Consider the following 22,574-nt stretch of genomic DNA (forward strand, 5'->3'; position numbering starts at 1 on the left):
GAGTTTTTGACCACTCTACAACAATGACATCCACCGAGAAAAGACACGAAAATTGGATGAACGGAAAATTTTTTTTCCGGTTTGTTTTAAGGATTGGGGTAAGAGTTAAGGGTTAATTAAGGGTTAGGGTTAGTTCGTTATGAATGGGCTTTACAGTTAGGGGTTTCGGTTGTGTACTGGCGATATGGATCCGCCCGCTGTAGAACCGCTATTCCGTACACTACTCATTCATTTCACATATGATATGAATCAGATACAATATTTACATCGGTATTGGCCCTTTGATACTCAGAAAAAAAATGTTTCTTTGTTTTAAGAGACGGTCATGTATCTGACGTTAAAAATTATTCTTTCCCTTTGTTTCCTTTTTTTTTTTCATGCTCGTCTGCTGGCGTTGATGGGCTATCGCAGTTCATTGTAAATGAGGATCTAACTTGACAACCTTGCAGTTATCCTAGATACTACATAGATGCATTTTCTGTTTAGTAACTTAAACTGAAATACATTTTGTCAACTTGTTATCCAATGATGAACCTTTCTTTTCAACGGAAAATAACATTCAAATATAGTTAACGCTGTCGGAAAACCCAACTGGAAAGACGCATCGAGTTGGCTATTTACAAAACAGTGTGGAGTAAAATTCTGGGACATCCACGGCGAATCCAGTCAGTGGTAACAGCAGGCTTTGACATACATGTCCAATAGATGGTTTTCAATGACATGATGAGACGGCCATGTTGGTGCACAAAACAATATCAAATTATGGCCCATGTTTTGTATTACAATAGAGCTAAATTCCCAAATGACTTTTTCTCTATTGTTCTGTACACCAACATGGCCACTGTGACATCAGGTGAAAACAATCTATAAAGCTGCATAATCAGATTCATGGTACTTTGCATGAAGTTCACAATGTGTCTCAAGGTGTTCCCTTCATCCTAAGAACTTGATGTATTGGTCTTCGGTTAGGGTTCTGGTTGAGGTCATGGTTAGAGGTTTATGAAACTGTATTGGACAACCCTCGGACTAGAACCCGAACCATGCGCCAGTTGCCAAACACCTGATCCACGTCGCCTCCTTCAAGTCTACTTCAAACTAGTTTAAGAATACCTCCTATGTACAGGGGGAAATGTGAATAAATATTGTACTTTACTGTATTGAGAACAGGGTAAAGGGTTTCCTTCTTTCATTCACTTGAAAGAGAATTTTGACACCACTTACATCACTTTTAGGAGGTAGTATCATCTCCAGTTTACACAACATGTTATCTTCATCTTCTTCTAGGCTACTGTGGAATGAAGCCTCCAAAACTCCTTTCCTCTCAATGCGAACTAGCAGACTCTTCTGAAAAAAGGGGTCTTGGAAACTAAAAAGAAATGACGCCCCAGTCTTAATGGTTCTTAAACTCCCTACTAGCTGATGACAATTGGTTTGTCCTTCATTGTTTACAAAATGCGGGGTAGACTTTCATACACTGGACTAAGACTGGGCAAAACAACCATGCATTGTTATATTCCGATTAGCCCTTGCTAATTATTAGGTATTGTTATGTTTGCTTTGATCTTGTTTCATAATGGACATTAATTATTTCGGATCCGGTAAATGAAAGACCAGCCAAAATGGGCGCTCTTTTCAAAAAGTGATCTACTAATTTAAATGGGAATCTCCTTCTTTTTCTCAAGAAAAGAGAGTCGCAACTTTCCACGTGCATCCATAAGTCGACGGTAGCATGCTGCATGTTTACCATTTCTCAACAATAAATCACTCTTTGGATTTTGGAAAAAACGAACGGTGTGGAAACTGATTTTTCATTTACATATCCCAGGTAAGGGTTACAGCTAACGTAGATGCAATATTTCACAAACAAACTTACATAAGAGAAAAAGAACAGAAAGGCCGTAAACAAAACGAAAATGCAATAAAAAGAGAAATGGTCACACCAAGAATGGCCTGACTAGGATTACTTATCTAACCTGCCAAACCCAATACCAAGCATTTGAAACTCCTCTTCACTTCGCTGACGACACGCATTTCCTCAGTTACTGATCCTTATAATATTATGAAAGGGGCACTTTCACAGTCTTTACTTTAAGTTTATTTACAAACCTTGAAGTCAAGTAAATTGTCTCACCTGAGATGAAATCTATGCAAGCGATCAGGTGTTACAGCGGTGACTACATCTCCGGATAGGAACATGTAAGCTTTGTCGTTGCAATACATGAGTTTATCAGAGCTTCCATCTCCTATCTTAACATTCGTTTTAGGCACATCACCATCTACCTCGCGCTTTTTACAGGTTGGCACGCAGTACAGCCTTAACTCCGTTATCTGGTTGATAGCAGCGTCTCTGGGTACAAACACTAGAAAAGATGCTGCTTTTGGCTCAGAATCTGACTTATTGATTGCTGACTCCACAGCTTGATCAATAACTGCACCAGAGCCTCCATCCAATGCAAGTTTGCTCTGACAACAATCAACCAAAATCTTCAAACTGCAACAAGAGGGAGTTGTTGTAAGGCATAGATCTGGTAAAAAAATGGACCCTTTTGCCTATAACTCCATGAGGGGTGATCTGAAAATGCAACAAGAGTCCTTCTATATGCCCACTGTAAATTAGCCTGCGTGGCAGGCGTTCGAAGGGGAAAGGAAGGGAGAACCGGCGGGAAAATGAGGAGGTCGCGCCCTTCTTCCTCGCGCGACCTCCTCATTTTCCCGCCGGTTCTCCCTTCCTTTCCCCTTCGAACGCCTGCCACGCAGGCCAAGTGTAAACATGTGTCCAGTGAAAGTCTGTCATCATCACAGCTCCAAGGAGCTTGAGCAGAACTGGTTCATCAATGAGCACACAAGAGGACCCTTCAAAATGGGTTGTCTCAAGCTTGCAGCCTTGGATCGCCACAGATGAAGCGACTAGGCAGGAATCCCAAAACGGTGAGTTATGAATCATAATTTTTTAACTTACGTTCTTCAAGTCATGTCTAATTGCGCACGTGGTTGGAAAATTTAAAGAAGTCTTGTCAAATACAAATTTGAATTGTTTCCGGGATTTTCCGAGGGTAAAATATCCTTTAAAACCGACGTTTCGACCAGTTTTACTGGTCTTCTTCAGGTTGTTTAAAAATGTTACCAATATGGCGGATCGTTTTCAGTCGTCCAGCTTGGTGACCGCACATGACGTATCGTGATCATTACACAACGTGTAAATGATATCAAAATGCGCGGGAAATGCAGTCTGAGGCCTGTCAAGTATTTGACAGGCCTCAGACTGCATTTTCCGCGCGATCCGCCATATTGGTAACACTTTTAAAACAACCTAGAGAAGATCAGTAAAACTGGTCGAAACGTCGGTTTTAAAGGATATTTTAACCTCGGAAAATCCCGGAAACAATTCAAATTGTAATTTTTATAGAGATGAGAGGTGAAAGTTTCAGGAATACGATTGTCAAATACATGCATGCGGAACCCGTTTCAAGAGACAGTCTTGGAATTGCCTCTACAGTGCGTTCATGCAATGCTACTTTTAATTGGGAATTTATAAATTTGCAATTATTGCTTAACACTATGCACTCATTGTTGTGACATAATATGTCAAAATAGCTATGGGGAAAGCCATCTAAAATCCCATCTGGAAAGTGACTTGGATCAAACTCTCTAAAAAGTTAAAAAATTCTCATTCTGAGCCACTTTAAAGTTTCAGACGGTCAAGGTAGCTCTCATTCCCCTCCAGATAATTGTATGATTTATTTTTGAAAAGGGGGGAATTACAGAGTTTGTTTTTGCAATATATTATTATTCAGTATTTACAAAATACAGGGTGATTTTATGTGGCTCTCCGGTAGCTACAGTTACCAAGCACATCACAACATTCAATACACTTTATCAAGGATTTATCTTTTCTTGTTGTTGCACTTAGTACACATAGCTGTTTGATGAGAGTCACCTTGAAGCCTACGACAGATTTTTCTTTATTACTCAATCGAAAATCATTGTTTTTAAGAGAAAAAACCGTCAAAAATTCCATTAAGATTTTTAATCTAAGCCTTTTAGCCTTTAAAAAATCGGAATTTTTACTTCCGGTGGGGTAAAAAACCCGCCCTAGAAAAGAGACTGGAAATAGTAAGCCAGTGACAGCAATACAGGAAGGCAGGGAATTCTAGGGATAGAAATTTCGTTTTGTCTTTTGAATTCAGACCCTGGAAGAATTTCGTTCTGGTATTGACATCACAGTTCTGCTATCCCCAGTCTCCTTGCTCGCTTGGTTTTGTACACCTCAACACCCACCCCCCCCCCCCCCCCCAGTTCCCCCAAAATTGCATGAAACAGTCACATCGTATAAAATCTGCCCTGCTGGATGGCAAGCTACGCACTGGGACATCCAAAACAAAGAAAAGTCACGTTTGGCTGGTTGAAATCGCTTTGTTTTGAGAGGCTGTTGCATTCTTTTGCCATCCAGCAAGGCGCATTTTGTACCATGTGGCAGTATCATGCAAAGAGCCCATTCTGATTTTTAAAAGAATACTGGAGACACGAAAGGAAAATCGATATGAAGAAATTGTTGTTGTACTTGAAAAGCAGAGAAAAAATTAAATCCAGGAGCATATACATGTACAACAGCAAAAAGAATAATTTTAAGAGAAAGCTCTAACTTTGAAACTTACGCTGACAAGTGCTTGACTTCAAATGTAATGATATTTCCGTCATATCTTGGTGGTGTCCCAAGTTTGTCTGTTATTTCAATCCACTCTTGTTCCTCAGGGCTTGATTCTTTGAAGAGGACTCGAACACGTACTACTGACATATCGATGTCTCTTCTCTTGTAACGTTCTTTCAATGACAATGGAAGCTGGATGGTTACAGGCTTCAGAAAATCAACCGCTCTTGGCCTCTTTAATCTCAGTATCAGTCCTGGCAAAACTTGCTTCTGCTTTAACAGTTTTTGGGAAACCTCTTGCAGCTAAACAAAATACATGTAGAAAAAAAAAACAGAGTACAGAGATAATAATAATGTTAACACAACAGTTTTTCATTGAATTGAGAATCTACCTTATCAACATTGATTTTGCCTCAGCAAGATAAAAATGAAAGCTAAGGAAAGCCACATATGGCCTGCTCACGTGCCTTGCAATTACAAGTATTTTTTGTTGAAATACAGTTGTCTTGACTGAAATAATCTTTAAACCCAAGACCTAAAATATGTTTAAAAATATAAAACTTAGTAGGTATGTTTGGATTTAAATTATCTGGTTTGAGCAATTTTCTTTTAAGTGCTACTATTAATGTGCCCTCTAATTACTCCAATGAAGTAAATAATTTTTAATTCCATCTCTCTGATAGCATACACACTATGCATGTTGCTTTAGCAGCTTGCATTCTACTGTGCGGACAGCTGTTCAACTGCTAAATTTCAAATTTTGATGCAACATTACTGGAAAATGTTTAATGTTGTTTATGTGAAATAAACTTGTAACACTGCTTGAATCTTGCTAGCAACTATTTCAAAAAGCTAATAAGAAAAATTAATTTTTCAGATTTTGAAACATGCCAATTGTCTGTGGCAGTCAAATTTTCTGCTTTACTTCAATTAGTTTCCTTTGACACACACCTTATAACCTCAGAGATATAATAATTATTGTCTTACTAACCTTGTTTTTTCTTAGCCCATACTGAAAGTTAGAGATCCTTGGGTTTTTTTTTTTCTGCAATTGATTTATGGCCCGCATGCTTCGCACTTAGGCTATAAAATCAATGGAGAAAACTTGTTCCGTAACTTACAGTAGGGACCTCGAAGTACAGTAGGTTAGTACTTGAGGTATGTATTAACCTGACTAATGCCTGGAGGATCTTTTGGGTGAACTGCTTTATTTTCATACTACAAGAATCCAGAAGGCTTGAACTTTTCAAATGATGTCACAATGGGCATGTTTGTGCTCCTTTCAAAGAAATGGTGTCCTCCTAATTGACTCTTCAAGAATGGAGCCCTATGCTTAACGTTTGATTTGGTTAGAATATCAAATTTCGATTAAACATGGGAATGTAATAGACAGGTGTGACAGGCTAACCTCAACGACAACTTCAAATGATTCATCCTGTCGAATGGCATTTTGCGGAAAAGATATTCTTGCAAGTGGAAATTCTGGCCACACCAGTTCACTTTCCTGACTTGTGATAGTATGTTGATGCAATCTTAGACGACACACCACAACGAACGTTGAACACTGTGTTATTTTACTGACAGCAACAGGAAAGAGGAAGTCTGGAACATCACCAGGGTCTTCATGGTCTTCCTTAATGTCTGAAAAAGGGCTTCGAGTTATTGACTTGTGGTCACCATAGAGAATGCAAACATCTTCCACTGAGCTGTTTATCATCATCATCATCATCATCATCATCATTGTTATTATTAACTTTGTTTTACAAACAATCTACCTTTTGTAAGTACATGTAGAAGTTCTAGAGAAATTGTTCATTTTAAGCTGTTGTCGTCGCCAGCCGTCTGCTGCAACTTTGATAATGAAACAAAACCTACTTTACTAAAATCACACACAAAAAAATAAAAATAAACTCTCACCATCCGATGTCCGCAAGTCCTCTGTTTCAACAATATCGTCCCAATCATTGGTTTCACTGTTGATCAAAGTTTTAATCACCACTTCATAACCCTTAAGACTTGAAGCACGGTGTGGAATGACTATTGTGACAGCTTCATTGAAATGTAGAATCCCCGGACTGTCCACTACTGATAGCTCGATGACATCGCTGACAATGGCCTCATGGTGATGGAGAGGCGGGCTACGGGCACCAGGATTCCATCGAAGAAGGGTCAATGTTCTGTCTTCAGACACTGCGCCTGGAGGGAATATTACGTGTACGGCAACTTGCTTGAGGTCCCACCGTGCCCCTCCTTTGACAACCTTTTCTCTGAAAATGTCAAACAAAAAAGTTGGCCCACTATGCCTACGTACCAACCAAAATACAAAGCAAACCTAACTCATTAGTCAGGCTTAAAATTAACCATCTGCTTAAAAATTAATTGTAAGAATGCCATGGATGATGGCCAAATCTGATGGGAAAAAAACCATGTAACAGAGAAACTCGCTAATTCTCATAACCACCTCCATATATTAACTATACAATGTTTTGCATTCTTTCAGAAAAAGACTAGAGTGAAGAGATTTTAATTACTGTAAATACCGGCGTATAAGCCGCACTCGCAGATAAGCCGCACTCCGAGTTTAGCAACTTAGATTTTGGAAAAAAAAATTTGAAAGAAATTAAAATAAATCAAAAGTGGAGTCTTGACAAAGATGTCTTACATGTAAATGCACTGTTTCTTCAAGTTTCTTGCACGTGTCAACCCGCGTATTAACTCACTAACATTTAAAACAGAGAATACTCAGACTCTTTCATGTAACTATAATTTTGACTCTCTAATAGTATGAAAATCCGACTAGGACATAAATTCGATCTTTCTCTGGCATCTTTAATACAGTATTTTCCATTTCCCATTAGAATTTACACGCAAAAACACCTGACGAACATTTCGGTTCGTTTTAGCTTAGTAACCAGGCATTCTCGCTCATGGTGGATCGATTTCTGTCGAAGTGAGCGGCCATCGTTGACTTGGTAAACAACTTTGTGGTAGAATGGAGATTCCGTTCCCTGTCGAGTGAAGTTCACCTGCTCAAGAAAGGCAATGTTAAACCGGTTAAAAGATCTTTTAACGAAGAAGGTTTAATCATTGTGTAAGCTCAAACAAACTTGCAAAAGCAATGATCAATGCGTAATGTGGTATTGTTTTATGAAGTTCTTATTAATTTGCTTCACAGGTCTATACAGACTTCAGAATTTTTGCTAAACTTGTTAATTTATGCAAATTTAGGGCATGGTGTCTAGATGGTCTTGAAAATAAGCCGCATCCCTGATTCGATCCGAAAATTTTGAGCAGAAAGGTGCGGCTTATACGCCGGTGTTTACGGTACTTATCGACCATGACTTGGGGATACTTGAAAAAATCCGAGTGCTCCTTGGCAGAACTAGAGCTTAGGACTGTCCGATTACTTAATAGTTTGGATGCTCTACCCCTGAGCTACACAAGACTCCTATGGCTCAGTGGCTCATCATCAATAAATAAATCTCTGTGCTTCATTCACCAGGGTTAATTTCTTTCAGTACAAAGACTAGAGTGTTTGATGAATTTTGAGATTAGTTGAACTTGGCCAAAGTTTGGCTTACTAATGTTACAGTTTGAATAGCTGTTGACTTCATTTCTCATAATTACAATGTAGCGATGTCTACACGAAATTTTGATTGACGAGACGACATTTGAACCAAACTGTGAGAATATTTTGAATAATTGTAGCTTGAGGGACACCTTTAAGACTAAACGGTGTAGGATTGAGATTGCCTTTATTTTTGTTGGCATAAACAGTGATTCCAAACTTCAAAGATCATCTTTACCTGCATAAAACAGTGCTACCCTCATTCGTGTCACAAAAGGAACTCGGGTATTCATTTTCATCCTCAGATGAAATGTCAATTTCCTCCTCAGAAGTTAAATTGACCTCTTGGTCGTCCTCAGAGTCTTCAGAAGTTACTTCTACCTCTTCGTCCTCTTCTACCAACACGGTTTTGCTTTCTTCTTTTTCTTCCTCTCCACTGACACTCCATTGTGTCACGGTGGTTTCTTTGAGTAAGGGTACTTGGGGTTATAACAAACGAAGGGAATGTTACAAAATTATGAAAGATGAATAACCAATGAGGAACGATTAATTAGCCATTTTGCACTGAGTTGAGATCTCACTGCTTTTCCTCTGTAAATATGAATCAGTTAGCATGAAAACAGACTAATTTCAGACTAATTTAAGAGGCAAAAAGAGCAAACTGCAAATTTCTTTCAAGCTTACATATCTGGTAAGTGTTTGGCCTCTATTACAAATACATGTAGTACGGGGATGTGTTAAACTGTATGTGTCAACAAGTATACATGCAGTTTAGCAAGTAAAGTAAACCTATCATTCACCTCTCTTCCTGATCGTCTTTTACGTGACACACAAAGACAATAAGAAAAAGAATACTAAAATGCACAAGTACCTTTGGGTCCCAAAGCGGCTGGTTTTATCCCAGTGTTAATAAATTTCTGTTAAGATCAAGAATATACATGTGAATGTGAAATGTAGGCAACAAATTATTGACAACTGTATAATAATCTCTAATATGAATCTGAGTACACAGCTAAAAGCCTACAGTGAATCCTGGGAATCAGTGCAATCTCTTGATAAATGGGCTAGCTGCCAACAAAGATCATTTATCACATTAATGTGCCAGGTGCATGCGCAATACGTGATGCCCAACAGCAACGCATGCTGGTCAATTTTTTCCTTATTGTTTTGTTTAAGTAGTATTGTTTAATAAAACAAAATGTGCAAAAAAACAACCTTTGAATGCAGTTTTTAGGGTACATGTATCCAAAATAATGATCAAGCCCTCCTCAAGTTAAATCAGCCTCGGTAAAAACTCACCTCTTTGTGAATAACTGATTATTCACAAAGCAAAAATAATTACACAAATTTCGCACTCACACTAGAATTTAAAAAGAGCCAAAGTGAAATCAGTCTAGCAGCAATGTTAAGAAAACATCAATTTTTTTTTTTTTTGAGAGGAACTGCCCTTGTGCACCATTCTTACTGGAAATATGCACACCCAACAGAGGTATGAGTAAGTTGGCTCTCCAGTTTCCTCACGGCTTCATCGCTAAGTAGTTTTTTTCCCACAGGGCTGCCTTGTTGAAATCAAGGTTTTCGGTTAAGAGAAATTGGTTGTCGTATGCTTAGCCATGGTTTATCACTCTCTAACCCAGTACTACATGTAGATATCTGGACTAAAACTCATGCCAAAAACATATGCCAAATACCCTCAGTAGCCATTCTCGTCACCAGAGCCTTGGATTGACCCAAAGCTCTGGGAAACTCTACATTGTCTGTAGGAGAACATGTGCCGTAGGGTTCTTGTAGCCAAGAATTGATTATTTGAACCTCACGGCGCCTGCTCACTCCTCGTGCTAACATGAATGCACCAATTAGAAAGTACGCTTTTGATTGTTCTTCACGAAAACCAATGAGAAGACAGTTTGTTTCAGGGTTCCCCAGAGCTCTTCTGTCCCTCAGTCAAGAAAAGATCTCTAGGGTCGAGATTGCCTCATAAGCCTTCAAATTCATTCTCTTCTTACCAAGAGAAAACTAACTAACCTGCAAGATATCTTGATAGAGATCTTTTCTTTCATTATCTCCCACTGATGAAGCCAAAGCTTTGATGTCACGAAGAAACTTCTTTATCTTCCGTTTGTCCATTTCTTCGAACTTTATCGTCCACAGTTCTTCATAAAATAATAAGGCTTCCTCTCCGTACCTTCTGTGAAGCTTCTTTTCTTTAAGGTCTAAGCACAGTTGAAGGATACTTCTTATTAATCTTTGTCTGGCCAATGAGCTCATCATCTCTGTTGTCTCTTCAATGCCCTCCCTCTGTTCCCACTTCAATCGCCAGGAACTCAGAAGATCTTTTCGGAATTTGGTGATACTCTCTCTTTCATCTAAGTCTTCATACAGTTGTTCGACTTTACTTCTGAGGGTTTCTTTCTCATAGCCTTTGTCACCGACAAAGTTTGCCTTGAAAAGAACTTTACTGTACAAATTTAACTTGGATCTTGTGTGCTTTAAACGATCCGCATGCATGTCAAGTCGATTGCAGAGCTCAAGTATCTTGTCCAAGAGCTCCACTCTATTTTTTAACATTTTGTTGAGCTCTTGATTGTCCATTGCCGCATCGAATCTTGTATAAAAATCTTTTTCCGTTTCACCCTGGAATCCATCATAAAACCACAATTCCTCTTTTTCACAATTGTGCTTTACATCTTCCTCTCCTTCAATATCTCTCAAAAACTCTGCAACAGTGTCAATGATGACTCGCTTGTGTTCAGTAAAGCCAAGCCAAGAGCTCTCCCTCTCTTCTTTCCATAAATGCTGACAAAACGCCAAAGCTTCTTTCTTAAATTCCGTCTTCTGACTATCATCCCCTATCAAGTCAATGATAGCGTCAATAAGCATTTTCCAAACCTTGCTATGGTTCCCCGGTTTGAGTGATTTCTCCATTTCCCAAGCATTCCGGAACAAATTTAACGCTTGTTCAGTCTCTTGTAGGTTTGCCTGAATAATGCCTTGCTGAAAAATGCTTTGCACTGTATCCGGATGATCTCCAAGACATTTCCTTCTTATTTCAAGGGCCTTGTCAGCTGGTTTCATTGCTTCCTCGAATTTTCCTTGAAAGAGATAAGCATTCGCAAGATTCCTGCAGAAATTGGCTTCCTCCTCATAATCTGAAATTTCAAGCACTTCTAAAAGCCTGATTGCCTCTTTGTAGCATTCAGCGGCCATCTCATAATTGCCTAGACCCTCATAAATAGTGCCAATTTGATTTTTGTAAACCGGCAAGTTATGATACTCAGCACCATCCATCTCTAGAGCCTTGGTGTAAAACGCAAGGGCCTTGGTGAAATCTTTGAGGCCATTATAGCAGTTACCCATTGCATTATAACACCTGGGAAGGATGTCATTCACTTGCAGCAGCTTTTCCGTATAGTCTAAAGATGACTGAAAGCATTCCAGTGCTTTCTTGAAATTAGCTTTCTTATAATAGATTTCACCTTTGAAATACAAGTACAAGCCTTGGGTCAGCGTGAAATTCTCTGCTGTTTGATCTTGGACTTTCTTAAGCGAATAAGCTGCTTGTTCCAACACTTTAAAAGCCTCATAAGGCCCATCTTGCTGCAAGACATACAAGGATTCCCAACACTTTAAATGAGCATGGAAGAGTGAGCCTGCCGTGAAAAAGCAAAGAGTTTAGTAAAAACATCACATGAAAGATCCAAGGAAATCAGCTTTGACCAATAAAGTGCTGATTGAAAACACTGATAAAGGAATGATAGTTGCCCAGTAGAAAAAGGTGTCAATTGACCTAGGATGATACATGAACCCAGCATTTCTTTCAATATAAAATTATAGTCGGTGGTGACAATCGCTGAAACCTTATTCCAAAATAATAACAACAACAACATATTTTGACAGGATGACCACTTCAGTTACGAGAACTGTTATCAAGTTGGGTCCTGTAAATCACCACCACATTGCCTCACTTATGCTCACTTATGTCCAGATTGGTGCAGAATTAGAAGCACAACCAATTTTGATATCTAACTGAGGTGTCCTGTTAAATTTAAGCATTTTGCTGCTACTGGTTTCTCACAATAACATAAGTGATACTGATTTCAGATACGGTAAATACAGTTGTTAATCTTTCGTTGATGAGCAGAGTTGAGGAGTCATTTTCAGACGTTAACTGTCTGTATTCCTCGACACGAGTGACGTTAACATTGCGGAGAAGAACAAGGGGACACTTAATGACGATTATCAAAATAGGCTTGCAGCTAACTACATGTGTTTCAGGAGATATCTGTTTTGCCTCGGTCTTAAAATCAAAATTCAAATGGGTATTTAACGTTGAAAGGGTAACTAAAACGCTTTTTGCATAAAAACCAAATAACAGCAAAATGCTGGCCATTTTGGAATCATGTGCATGGAGTAAGGCACATGTATTTTGAATTCATTGTCTTCTTTTTAACAAGATGAAACGATTTAACTCTGTGATTACCTTTCAAAAACACACTTTTTCTAGGATCATGGACCACCCCCCTGTCAAGTGTGCAACACCTTATTGCTTTTGTGGACAACATACTGAATCTCACAGCATGTCTGCCCATTTCTGTTTTGCTGAGGACAAATTAATTATAGCGACGACGTTCCACCAAGAAATTACTTATTAAGTTTTGGAAGCAAGTCTTAGCTTAACAAGCTGCGACTTCTTGGTGGCCGCTTTTGAGGCTAAAATGTGGAAAAAATGCTGCAGCAGTGCAGGTTTGAGGGTTACCAGCAAAACTGAAAGCAAAACTGTATTCATGTACTCTCTCTGAATAAAAAATAATAATAATAATAAAAAGCAAAAATTTAATGATATTAGTTTTCTGTTCAAATACCCTACTTTTGGAGTTAAAGGAATTTAATAAAACGATTATTATTCCATTCGCCCTTGTTGGATATGAGACTGGTTATAGCCCTTGTTGGCTATTTACCATCTCACATCCAACACACTCTCATGGAATAATTAACAAATCCACTGGATAACTCAGTTGCTTTTGCTAGTGTTTATCTGCTGGATAGTGATTTATCGCTTGAACAACTGGGGCCAGATGTTTATAAGTCGATCAGAGATAAGAGAAAATACTCTGATGAATGAGACAGCTCTTTTTTTTTTTAAATGTGGAGCTTGAGTCACTGGTTTTTTTTTTTTTTTCAAAGCAAAAACGGGGAAATGGAATTGAGTCATATTATTACATCATTATTAAACTGATTCTAACATCAATGTCTGGCTAAAAAATGTTACTCAAATATGCCCCAGAATGCTGGAAAACACGTCTCAGAGCGTTTCAAATTTCAAAATTTTCCGGGGCAACATGCCCCCGGACCCCCCTAGAAGGCCACCTATTACATTTTCTAATGACAACCCTGTTCTCCGAGAAACTTTGTCAGGCTTTTCTTTTTTTCGTATTCCCAGTTGCATTTGTGCTATTAGTCTATCGAGGAATTAGTCAAAAGCGACCAGCTCATTAAATTCTTGATTCCTTCGACTCGATTCTAGATTGTCTTTCCTCAATCGTTGATTCTCGCAAGGATCGAGGATCGAGTAGAGAATTGAGACTCGAAAGAGACTGTCAACTTACTTTTGCACGGTACTGTAAATGTTTAGTTGACAAAAAACAGTATACATCGTTTTAAAACGTGGTTAAAGGTTTGGTGTGAAGTAATGTTTAAAAAACGAGCAGGAGTGTTTTATTGGGTTTAAAACCACGAGGCGCAGCTGGGTGGTTTTAGACCCGATAAAACACGTGCTGCGAGTTTTTTGAACGGCTTCAAAAACATTCCTGAAAAAGCATGTGTCAATAGATTTCATAACAATTATGCTATCGTGAATGTTGGAAATTTGCATACGAGAAAAACATTTTGGGTATAAATTAGTATGCAAGAAAATCAAATCTCACACGTGTTTTGAACTTTTCTTCTACTAACCGAAGAGGTCATGGCGTCCTGTTCCAGAGCTTTTCGGAAGCCTAAAAATGCTGAGGAAGAGAGGAATTTAAGTATTGTCTAATATGCCTTTACCAGATTACTGTACTAATGGTATAGAGAATTTTTCCAGATCTGTATTTAACAACTGTACCATTAATTTTGTGCAAAAGTAAATTTACTGTGTGTGAAATTAGTTGAAACAACATTAAATATGCACCCACCATTTGTTGTGTCAGTTGCGTGTTGATAATTAATTATTATTCATAAGTCATGTGCAGTGTCTTTATATCTGATAAAACACTGCATACTAATAAGGAAGAGATTTATAGATATAAAGTCACTACACGTGATGTATTATCAACAATTTGATAGGTCAATGGGCTTATGAATTATTAATGAGTTTTTGAACGTGATATAAAACACGCTTTCAATATTAATTCTCTTTGCCCCTATTATACACTTTTTATTCTGCAGGAGAAAGCCATAAATCAAATCTCGCATTACTTGCAACACTATAATGTTAATTATATAGTCTTCAGTATATCGGGGAAACCAAACGTCGGCTTAAAGACCGTTTTAACGAACACAGACTCTATAATTATCCCACTGGTAGTTATATCCAGACCACAGTCTCAGAACACTTTCTTAGCAACAATTACCATTCACACAGTAATATGTTACTCATTCCCATCAAAAAACTAATTTATAAAGTTTAACATGACTCTTTCAGGAGAGCTCGGAAAGCCCAACTCATTGAAAAAGCACACACTATCGAACCTCTTGGGATAAACGAATGTGACGGATAATCAGCAATCTTGTTATTCTGTATATAGTGTTACAATGGTATTTTATTCTTCTGTAATTTTGGTTTGCTTATCCACTAGCTATATCATGTTACATCTTCTGAAGTCTTCTTTAATTACTTCATAACATGTGTATATATATATCTTGACTCACTGAAAAAATTGATTTGCGTTAATTGCTAATTTCAGTTTACAGTCTCCCCAATTACACTGTAGTGCTCCAGCGCTAGAACGACAAATAAACTTCCTTTCTTTCCTTTCCTGTGAATTCGTTAGATCTCCAAAACGATAAGGAAGGCTGGTATTGGCCAGACAAAATTATTTTTTTGCATTGCTGTATCAGTCCTTCAGTAGTCTACAAGTTTGGCTTTCAAAAATATTTTTCCCTAAAGTTAAGCCCGTTCGGATGGAGTCAGTTTTTGGATGGAAGACCTCTGCAAAGTCTCTGTGACAAAAGCATCTAATCTCTAAGGTTTTTTTGGGTTAACTTTGTATTTGGTTGCTTAAGGCTTTTTTCCTAATATTCTTTTCACGTTCACAAGAAACCATAGAAGCAATAAATTTGCAGAATTTGTTTAGGTTCCAGTGTAACTACTAACTCGGCCGGGAATTCTCCTAGCTCGTGTTTTGCATCCCATTCCCAGAAAATTACAGTTCCCCACCGAAGCAGGAAGGGGAAAATTAATTTTGTGGGGCAGTTGTGGAATAGAAAGAGTCTGCAGTGAAAAAAGTATCAACAATGTTCAGCACCAGCACCAGCACCAGGAAAATACTTTATGTATCCCGTATTACAAATCGAAGATACCATATTAATTGAAAAATGGGACTATTTTTAAAACTCATTTTGAGGCATCACGCAGACAAATGGGTAGAATGTGGGCCACCATAAGAATTTGACCTATCAATGAAAAATTCATCGAAGAATTGGGTTACTTCCGTTTCTCTCCAAATTTTGGCACACCAGAAGATTATCATGCTAGTTTACAGCATACATCTTTGATATTGGACATCCATGTTTTGATCAATTGACACCTGTCAAAACAAGGTATCCACTGACCAGTATCATGTGACCATATCGCAGGCTCAAGCTTAGAGCTCACCGAGGTCAGCTGTTTTATTTTAAAAGTTGACCGAATCCGCTCTGACGAAGGGCTAACGCTCGAAACGTCAGCTTTTAGAATCTCTGTACGGTGGCCAATTTACATTATCAACTCCGTTGATAAAACCAAATTTTTGTATACTACTTCCCCACCGACGCAGCACCACAGTTTCTTTAGAAACTACCCCTTCATTCATTTGTTTATAGATTTAATTTGCTTAGAGCTACTTTTTTCTCTGTATTGCAATTTTTGTCATATCTTTAGAAGCTCTGATAAGGTTACATGATGCCTGGAGGATCTATGACTAGAACAGAACCGAAAAGAGAGAGAAAGAGAACGATAACAACAAAACAGAATACCAGTAATGGCTCATACTTAGTGGAAGAAGTTACTCCACAAATTCTTTCCTTGGGCACTAGACCGTTTGTTATTTTCAAAAAGTGGTTTAATCGGTTTTTTCTTTGTTCAGGAATGAAAATCGAATTTTTATTGTCAACTGGAATTAAATAACAATTATCTGTACTCTTTTGGACATAAAGAAAAAGTTGATTTGTTTGTTTGTTTTGCTCTTAAATGCGTTCGAACAAGTGCTTTTTAATCTGTTTGCCCAACTGGTTTTCGATGTCCCACGGTGAGGGTGTGCTTGTTTTCTTTTAAAATTCATGCAGTGCAAGAAAAATTCATTGCCAAACTGGTAAATTCCAAAGTAAATGTCACTCGAAAAACCGATATCGTACTCATGGCTTCATGATTCATGCGATATCGGTTTTTAGCGTAAAATGTACCGTGGAATTCACTAGTTAGGCAATGAATTTTTCTACAGGAGAAAGCAAAGAAAATGCTTTACATGTAATTATTAAAGAAGCAACTGGAAACACCAAAATGCAGACAATTCAAAACCTTTAGTAAGACTAAATAACCAGGGAGCTCCGCTTTTCGGCCTGGCTAAATCTATATATTAAAATTAGCCAGTCACACTGGCCAGTTTTTTTGGGCTCAGTTGAAATGACGTAATTCTCTGATATGCCGAAGTGCCCACTTTAGACGAAGAAAAAAGGGAATTTTCGTCAAAATCACGGAAAACATTACATAGAGAGCTTCTTAAGAGCCTAGCAAAGGCATCTGGATGGTTTTTATGGCAAAATAATGGCAATCGTAAACAATATTCTTGTCAAATAAAAGCGAGCTTCTTTGTTGCATAAACATAATTAGTATTTCACATAGCTTGCCGTTAAATTACTTTCTACTCTCAAAATTAGCTCCAGAACCTACTTTTTGCATAGAATAGGTTTTTAGAAAGATGTTCTTGTCTTCTGAGACAATACTTTTTGATTCTGGGGCATTTTGTGAAAAGAAATTGATCACTTCTGGTGTCACGTGCATTGCCCGGATTTGCCCAAAAATATGACCTTTTATCACCTAAAAACCAAAATATTTGCGGATGGGTCGATTTCTGTGACATTTGAAAGGATGATTGCTAGCGAATGGAGAAAGAATCTTTAATATAAACAAAAATTCCTGTTTTGCATGAGAATGCAATGAAGAGGTGAATACGCCTTTTTTTCTCTTGCATGTGCATGCGTTTGGGATGTTTATCTTCTTACGCAAATTTGGACACAGTACTTAAATCACAAAAATTCAAATAATCTTTATTTTGAGCTTTCAACACAGTTTGTCACTTAAAGAAGGCAAATATCTACTTTGAAAAATAGTATTTTGACAATAAAAAGAGACTTGGGAAAACCTCTACCCGTTTCTGTAGGCCGTCAATCTGACATCGCAGTTCATGAGATCACATGACATGGTCTTTCTTTCTTCCTTTCTTTCAGCCCAGGCCAGACCCATAAAGGAACAGTCCTAATGCTAATTAAAAGACAAGGTCGCTCTAAAATGCGAATAATTTTGGTACCCACCAATTTAAAGTTCACACAGAGACTATTTATTAACTCTTGTTTGAGTCCCAATCTAAATCCTAGCCTAGTTAAATTCCTCTCGAAAGGAGCCAAAAACACCAAATAGAGCCCCACCATTTTGAACCGAATTTTTAGTAACCCGGCTGGCTAGTCGGGAAGCTCAAAACACAGCCAGTGTCAATGTGTTTTTGTGGCTATTCACTTTTACTTTGTTCCATGTAACTTGAAAACGCCATCGTGTTCAGCTCCATATTGCAAAAACAGATCCAAAAAAGACAACATTCATAATTCACCTGTAAAGAAGCTGCCAGACTTGATAAAGAAGTGGCTCCACAAACTCGGCCATGGCAAGTACCCAAAAAAATTAGAAAATGAGTATGATTCTATCATTTTACGGATGAAAGTTTTGAGAAGGAATACCAATACAAGCTTTTGGGTAGAAAAAGATTGCAATAATGAAAGCCCACTATCACAGCTCCTAAGACCGCTTAAATTAAGAACACAATCGGATTCCAAAAGCTCTCTTTCTCTTTCTGCATGATGCAAGCAATCCCTTCGCGTTTCACCAACAGAAAGAATAACAATCGAAGTGGAGACACAGTCAGTTTAAAATATGAATTTACAAAATGCAAAACTATACACGGCTTAAGTCAAAGGAAACAGCTGAAATGATTCAGGATACCCTCCGTCTTGTCTTCCAACTCTGTACCGGTAAGTATCGGTCAGCATGCACCAAAATGTGCCTTCATGCCGCTCGTTCATTTCTTCACCTTCGCTGTCATCAGACACATTCCGATTCAAATCAGTGCGGTTCAAGTGCTGCACCAATTACCAGCGAAGAGAACACAACTCGGACTGAATGACCTGGCCGAAAAGCTGGTTGGGCTACATGTACCAAATTTGCCTCAAAGTGGAGGTGCTGAATGTCATGTTTTTGGTTGTTTCGAAGGGGATTTACGTCGGCCAGAATTCAGATAGGAAGCTCAAACATCGGTTAGTAACTCAACTCAATGTGATTTTTTAATTGGTGGATACAAAAAATGTGCACTTTTAAAGCATCCTCGTCCTTTAATGTCTGGTCAAAATGGTAAAATGTCCAATCAAATGAAGATTTGAAAGGACACATGACCTATAACAGCCCAGTCAAAATGTTTCCGAGTAGTAGGCAAGCTGGCTATAGTAATAGGCAGGAGAGGCCTTTGGACTCTGCTGAAAGGGCCAGAGCCCCTTGCATCCTAGGCGGGTCCGGGGGCATGCTCTCCCGAGAAGTTTTGAAACTATTGGCTTCAAATGGTTGCATCTGGTGCATTTTAGGGTAAACTGTGCCCCTATTAGAGAGCATTAAGATAACAGTTATGAAGAGTTACACAAGACTTTCGATTTTCAAATTAAAGTTACATTCCACCAGCAGCATTATTGGAAAAAAAGGATAACTTTTGTACAAGCAAGTACATGTACTTCTCAACTGTGACAGTGAGAAACTCAGGTGTTGAAAGTTAACTCCTAATATATTATAGAGTCAGTTAAACTGAAGGCTTCAGATCTTCAAATCATTTGAGCAATATATCATCTCAATGCAAAGGTATATGTTTCCGGGGCTAAACACCTGATACTGTTTGAAAAAATTTAGAAATTTGCGGAGTCCCTGCGCCAACATGACGAGATCATTTGGACAGCATCTTGTTTGTACATGCAACAACCCTGACCACTGACCATCCGTTCAGCTCGTTTTCCCACGCCATTAGCACGCAATGTTCAAGGCGTTCCTATAGGAACGATTGTGTGCGGCTCGGGTTTACGTGGTGTGTGTTTTAGTTACAATTTGAACTGCAAGTTTTTAAGAGACATTATAGCCTGAGAAACTATGAAGGCTTGCAGTATGCAGTCGAAACATACATGTAGCGATTAAAGGGACAACATAGTAAGATAAATGATAATACTTTATTAGTATAATTTGTACTTTATAGTCTCCAGTGATGAACAAAACCTCGAAACAACCTCATCCTGAATACAAGTCTGACAAATGTGAATTCAATGTAAGCGGCAGATATTGTGTTGTAGGCGGCCAAATAGCAGGCTGCCGGCACATTTTGACTGGGCTGCTATAAAAGAGGAAAAGTTATTTCCAGCACTGGTCTCCCATCCAAGTACTAACCCCATCCAAACAGGATTAACATTAGTAGACACTGAGGCTAGCATCAAATTAATGGTGTGTGATAGGTCAAGTCAATGACATTCAACAACAAAATAAATCCATTTCTCCCACTACAGGAATCAAAAATGTGAAAAGAACATTAGAAAAAAAGCCTAAACCACCAATACAAAAAAATACAAGTAAATCAAATACTTAAAGACATACAATACCGGCTGAAAGTATTGACCACTTTACTGCATCACCCTGTCGCGACTTTCCCTCAGTAATCCCACGGTAGGCCGATTTTCTGCCAAGGGAAATCTACAGCTAGGCTCTAAAGTTGCCGCAGGAAAGTCAACCGAGGTAAACCCTCCGTAATTAAAATTCTGCGGTAGAGTTGTAAAGGGCTTCCGTTGACTTTGTGTTTCGATAAGCCAGATTATAATGTTGAAATCCCACTGAAGAACAGAAACTGAAAATTGCGAACAGGAAGGAGGATATAGCGGCTAGTCATGGACCTTGATTGCCTTTATTTTCCTTTTACATGCAAAGAGAATATCTGAAGCCAGATTCCGACCACATTTGAAACCTTCTTTGAGACATATTTTGATTGCAGTGATTATTTCGGAGACTTCTTGTGGACTATTCATTCGAAGGTTCAATAAATCGATTTCGTGGACGCTAATTTGTCCCGCTTGCGTGGACTTCGCCGTCATCACATTTTAAAATTTTATTCATATTTCAGTTTGTGGGAGAATTTGTCCGCTTGTTTTTTTGCAGCTCAGCGCACGGAACATACATTTATTATCTCGATATCCTGCAGCCGGAGAGGGTTTTGACAATAATATACAAAACTGAAAGCTTACATGTTCAGGGTCTGGGTGATCGGCCATTGCAATGCCCGCTTGAACAGGGCTCAAAATTGCGACCAATACAGTCGCATTTGGGACTAAATTTTTCCCTTTGCGACTAAAATATCTGGAGAAGTCACAAATTTGCGACTTGTTGTCACCTTCGCACTTTCAAAACAAAAGGATTAGCAGTTGCCACTTTGCTGCTACTTTTGCTAAAATAAATAAATAAATAAATGACAAAATTATTTTGCTTCCAGGGTTCGACATCTCCGCTAGCCCGGTAGCCCGAGGCTAGTAAAAATTTTGTCGGGCTAGTAAAAAACCACGTTTAATAGCCCGCTGGCTAGTAGAAAAATGGAAATAAACTAGGTATAATTAGTTTTAGTTTGAAGTTCACAGTTGATTAAAAAAACGTAAATCTATCATCTTCTGGCGTCTTTTTTATCTTGCGTGTCATTCGTAAACATCGCTAGTTCCCAGACTCTGAGCTTAATGGTTAATGTCTTCCCCAGTCTTCTCCCTACCAATGTTGTGATGCCTTGCACATCGCCTCACACCATCGCTTCGCACTTGAAGCGATTGTGAAGATGGAGCGATTTTTGACAAATTACGAGGCGCCACCATGTAAAACGGGGAAAGCGGTGGAAAAAACTGAAAAGACGAGTAGACAGGAAAGCAGTAAGATTTATGAGAGCACTCAGAGAAAGAGAACTTTTAATCCATCGTGGAAAGCGAGCTTCCCATGGCTTGTGCACTGGCATTCTACGGTTAGCCTTCGCCGCGTGCACAAGTGAATGTGAAACGAACATTTTGTTAACTTTTTCCTTAATAACACATTGTTATCACAATGGAAGACAAAATGCTTAAGTTTAGAGTAAGGTTTGCGTGTTTGGGGTTGAAGTAGACTTCGAGGGAAATTGATCCGGGCTACCAAGTTTTGCTTCGGGCTAGTAAATTCTAGAAATCACTAGTCCGGTGGCTAGTAATGCAGGTAGCCAGGTGTCGAACCCTGGCTTCTCGCTGTGAATTTTCTCTGAAGATAGCATAATTGTAGAGTAATTTAGCTGCGACGTTACGTGCACAGCTCCATTCCTTCGATCGTTAGCCATTTTCAGCAGTTTCTTTACACACAAGTATAGCGGGCTCATATCTTTTTTTTGCTAAACCGCTGACAACGCAATGCAGCCTGGTGATTTTGCGACTAAATTTTTTAATCTTGTCGCAAAATTGCGACTGGATTTTTTCGTTAATTTCAAGCCCTGTTGAAAGGTTTAAGACTACTCCAGCTAGGTTGTGTGGCTAATCACTGTCCAAAACGTTACGATTGCAGATTCAATTTAACTTGACTGAAATGTCGGGTTGCTGGTCACAGAGAATTTACCAAACACATTCAACATATCCTTGAAGACCTTGCATGACCAACCGTTTGTTGTTCAAAGTAAGACTTACGTAAATATTATTCTTGCGGTTTACTACTGCAGTATTACTTTCCAAGTTGTTTACAGTAACAAATTACAAAAAGAAAAACATTCCAAGGAAACAATCCAGGATATCAAACCCCCCAACTAGTAATAAATTATTTGATCTCAACTGAAAAGATTG

General features: G+C 38.5%; 1 protein-coding gene across 2 annotated transcripts in view; it reads right to left on the minus strand.

The window, feature by feature from the left end:
• Positions 1 to 22,574, minus strand: part of LOC138032959 (uncharacterized) — a 35,667-nt gene that overhangs the window by 10,037 nt on the left and 3,056 nt on the right. For both annotated transcript variants that reach the window (XM_068880678.1, XM_068880677.1), the window contains exons 2-9: positions 10,242 to 11,866; positions 9,088 to 9,133; positions 8,455 to 8,695; positions 6,566 to 6,915; positions 6,057 to 6,289; positions 4,656 to 4,951; positions 2,132 to 2,491; positions 1,222 to 1,366 (exon numbers count right to left, since the gene is read on the minus strand). In XM_068880678.1, the coding sequence (XP_068736779.1) occupies positions 1,222 to 1,366; positions 2,132 to 2,491; positions 4,656 to 4,951; positions 6,057 to 6,289; positions 6,566 to 6,915; positions 8,455 to 8,695; positions 9,088 to 9,133; positions 10,242 to 11,866 (3,296 nt within the window). The remainder of the gene's footprint in view (positions 1 to 1,221; positions 1,367 to 2,131; positions 2,492 to 4,655; positions 4,952 to 6,056; positions 6,290 to 6,565; positions 6,916 to 8,454; positions 8,696 to 9,087; positions 9,134 to 10,241; positions 11,867 to 22,574) is intronic.

This window comes from Montipora capricornis, chromosome 14 (genome assembly GCF_036669925.1).
Source record: "Montipora capricornis isolate CH-2021 chromosome 14, ASM3666992v2, whole genome shotgun sequence".
Classification (NCBI taxonomy): domain Eukaryota; kingdom Metazoa; phylum Cnidaria; class Anthozoa; order Scleractinia; family Acroporidae; genus Montipora; species Montipora capricornis.